This window comes from Bubalus kerabau, chromosome 17 (assembly GCF_029407905.1).
Source record: "Bubalus kerabau isolate K-KA32 ecotype Philippines breed swamp buffalo chromosome 17, PCC_UOA_SB_1v2, whole genome shotgun sequence".
Classification (NCBI taxonomy): domain Eukaryota; kingdom Metazoa; phylum Chordata; class Mammalia; order Artiodactyla; family Bovidae; genus Bubalus; species Bubalus kerabau.
In genome coordinates, this window is record NC_073640.1 from 54,567,293 (window position 1) to 54,570,836 (window position 3,544).

At 58.0% G+C, this 3,544-nt stretch overlaps 1 protein-coding gene across 1 annotated transcript; it reads left to right on the plus strand.

Moving 5' to 3' along the window:
• On the plus strand, positions 1–2,962 carry RABAC1 (Rab acceptor 1). The gene is made up of 5 exons (XM_055551839.1): positions 1–189; positions 469–681; positions 1,002–1,099; positions 2,535–2,636; positions 2,719–2,962. The coding sequence occupies exons 1-5, from the start codon at positions 134–136 to the stop codon at positions 2,805–2,807; spliced, it is 558 nt and encodes a 185-aa protein (XP_055407814.1). The 5' UTR covers positions 1–133; the 3' UTR covers positions 2,808–2,962.
• The last annotated feature ends 582 nt before the right edge of the window (positions 2,963–3,544 follow it).

The following is a 3,544-nucleotide window of genomic DNA, read 5'->3' on the forward strand; positions in this document are numbered from 1 at the left end:
AACTACCGTTCCCCAGCGGCTCCAGAACGACTACACGTCCGCTCCAGCTCTGCTGGGTGAGGCCGGGCTCGGGCGGGGCCCGCGGGGTCTGCAGAGCCCTGGGCTCCTCAGTTCTTTCCCAGACAACATAGACATGGCGGGCGAGAAGGACCAGCAGAAGGATGCCGAGGCGGAAGGACTGAGCGCCGCGTGAGCAACCGAGACCCGGGAGTCCTGGTCCCCCGACCCCTCCCCCCGGGGAGGTCCTAGGAATCCTGGCCTCTAGACATAAGAGCTTGGGCCTCTGTTGTCCTCTTCGAGGACTCTGGAGTCTGGGCCCTCAGCCCCTTTCTCCCCTGAGATCCAGGAGCCTGGGACCATTATCCACCCCAGAACCCCGGAGTCCGGCCCCCCTCGGTCCTCTTCTTGCTGGAGGGTCCGGACTCCATCCCGGTCGGTCGATCGCTGACGTGACCCCTCACCCATCAGGACCCTGCTGCCGAAACTGATTCCATCTGGCGCGGGCCGCGAGTGGCTGGAGCGGCGCCGTGCGACCATCCGGTCCTGGGGCTCCTTCGTGGACCAGCGGCGCTTCTCGCGGCCCCGCAACCTGGGCGAGCTGTGCCAGCGCCTCGTACGCAACGTGGAGTACTACCAGAGCAACTATGTGTTCGTGTTTCTGGGCCTCATCCTGTACTGTGTGTGAGTGCCTCTTCGGCCAGTCCGCGCCCCCGTCCCCACCCCCACCAGGCTGCGTGGCCCGCGCTGGCCTACCCCGCCCTCGGCATCCGGCCCCACCTCTCACTGCCCGGGCCCCATTCCCATGGGATAGTTCTGCCGGAAGTTTTCACCGAAGGGCCAGGTCCCTAGTCCCCCCATCAACCTGGCCAGGATTCAGTGTGACCAAATGTGACTTCCCCGGCCCCAAGCAGATTGCCTGCCATCCGCCGATGGGAAGGTCAGGGCCTCCTTGTCTGGCCTAGCCTCAGCTCCCTGACGCATGGCTCCCTGCCCCCTTCCAGGGCGACGTCTCCCATGCTGCTGGTGGCTCTGGCTGTCTTCTTTGGCGCCTGCTACATCCTCTATCTGCGCACGTTGCAGTCCAAGTTTGTGCTGTTCGGTGAGAAACCCTTTGCCCAGATTGTTCACGTCCTGGTCTCTTGGAACACAAACCTTTTGACACCAAACCCAAGTCCTTTTGAACCCACATCTGCCCAAGCCTCTTATCTACACTAGATTCTCCCAAACTCGGTCCCTTAAAGTCTCAGATACACCTGATGCTCCCACCCAGTCTCAGCCCCCCCAAGTTGCTATCCCCCAAGTCCAGAAGATACCCCAGAACCCACCTCCGCCTGACTCCTTAAACCTCCTCTTTCCCTCTCCCTCCTGCCTGACCTCCTGCCAAAAACGTCAGCTGCACGTACCCACGTCGGCCACCAGGTGGCGACTTCTCACTGGCCTATATCCGTGCTTCCCCTTTCCAACTTCCTGGGGTGGAAGTGGAAATCTTGGGATTTCTCAAAGAGGGAAGCTGAGCCCTGTGGCTCAGGTGGTCCCAGACTGACACCGGAAACACCACTGAGAAGAAAGACAGGCCTGAGGACTTCCCTGGTGGTTCAGTGGTTAAGACCATGCTTCCAACACAGGGGACATGGGTTCCATCCCCCATCAGGGAACTAAGTCACATATTATGTGCGGTGCTGGCAGAAGATTTAAAAATAAAACAGAGGGCCCTGAGTTCCCAGCTAGGGGATGCTCAAGGACTTTGGAGTGGGGATAAGGGGGAATTGGGCTCAGATGAACAGGTAGACCTAAGACAGAATGCTTCAGAAGCCTGCTGGTCACGTACATGACAAAGGTGGGCTGGGTGGAGGAGGGCATCGAGCTAGCTCAGGGCATGGAGGGAGCACTTGGAGTATAGACACGACTTGGCTTCAGCTACTGCTGCCCCCAGTACCTGCAGATCCGACCTTCCAATCCATCACGAGAAGCCAGACATCTGTACAGCTGCCCCTTGGTGTACATAGGGGATTGTTCCAGGAGCCCCCATGGATGGCAAAGTCCACCAATGCTCAAGTCCTTTATGAAAAATGATGTAGTACAATGATCCACGGGTTTCCATCCGTGGATGCAGAGGGCCGGCCTATTGTTACGTGAAATTATCCAGTTTTTCTGGCAGCCACAAACCAAATTCTGATGGAATAATGTGCAGACTCAAAAGACACATCCCCAGGTCAGATTTGGCTCTTAGGCTGCCAGTCAGAGGTTCCAGATCTGCGCGAGTGCAGGTTGGAGCAGGAGAACTATAGTCAGGAGAGGGAGGCTGGGAGCTTCCTAGCAGAAGTGGGGTTGAAGGGCAGAAGGCAGGGGGCTGAGGAAGGCACTCTGTGTTCCCACGGTCAGTGGCTCGGGCCAAGGGCTGGAGGGCCTTGGCACAAGTTTAGATTAGACCCTGAGATTAGACCCGGAGCTTGCGAGTTTTGGGGGAGCATCAGGGGTTACTCTGGGAGGAGGCACGAGTCAGAACAGCTGACCCAATGCCCTCTGCCCTGCAGGCCGTGAGGTGAGCCCTGCCCATCAGTATGCTCTGGCTGGGGGCGTCTCCTTTCCCTTCTTCTGGCTGGCTGGCGCAGGCTCCGCTGTCTTCTGGGTCCTGGGTGAGTACAGGGTCTGGGCAGCGCTGTGGGCGGTGGGGGCCAGGTGAGGCCACCAGGCCCTGAACTGCCCATTTTCCTGCAGGAGCCACTCTCGTAGTCATCGGCTCCCATGCTGCCTTCCACCAGATAGAGGCTGTGGATGGGGAGGAGCTGCAGATGGAACCCGTGTGATGTGGCTTCGTGGGCCCACCAGCCTCCCGAGCTAGCTGCCCCTGTTCACCCGGTCCCACTCGGCTCTGCAGCTCCGGCCAAAGGCCCCCTTCCCACATCAAGACCAGGGAGGGACTCCACCTTTGGAAATAAAACTGTTACAGTTGTTCAGCAAATATTCTCCCTCTTCTGTGGGTCTGTGTCAGTGATGCTGGGCTCCTGCAGAGACCAAGAAGGTGGGGGTGGGCCGTGGATGGAGGTGGGGGTGGGGAGTGGACAATAAGCAAGATAAATAGCAAATATGATAGGATGGTCAGTGGCAACAAGTTCTAAGGAGGAGAAAAGAGTATGTCGGGGCCCCTGAGATCACCCCCATGTTTCAGGATTTGCTAGGAGGACTCAGGACTCAGGCACCAGCCGTATTCATCTGGCACCAGCTGCAATCTGTTATCATGAAAGGTTATAAAGCAAAATGTCGCATAGTCATGTCCGATACTTTGTGACCCCATGGACTGTAGCCCACCAGGCTACTGTCCATGCAGTGGGTTGCCATGCCCTTCTCCAGGGAATCTTCCTGATAAAGGGATTGAACCCAGTTCTCCCACATTGCAGGCACTGTTACCTATGAAGCAAAATCAGCAAAAAAAAAAAGGCACATGGGGCGAACTCCAGAAGAAACCAGACACAAGCTTCCCAGAGCCCTCTCCCAGTGGGGCCACCAGGCTGGGTGCAGTCACGCAACAGTGAAATGCTGTCTG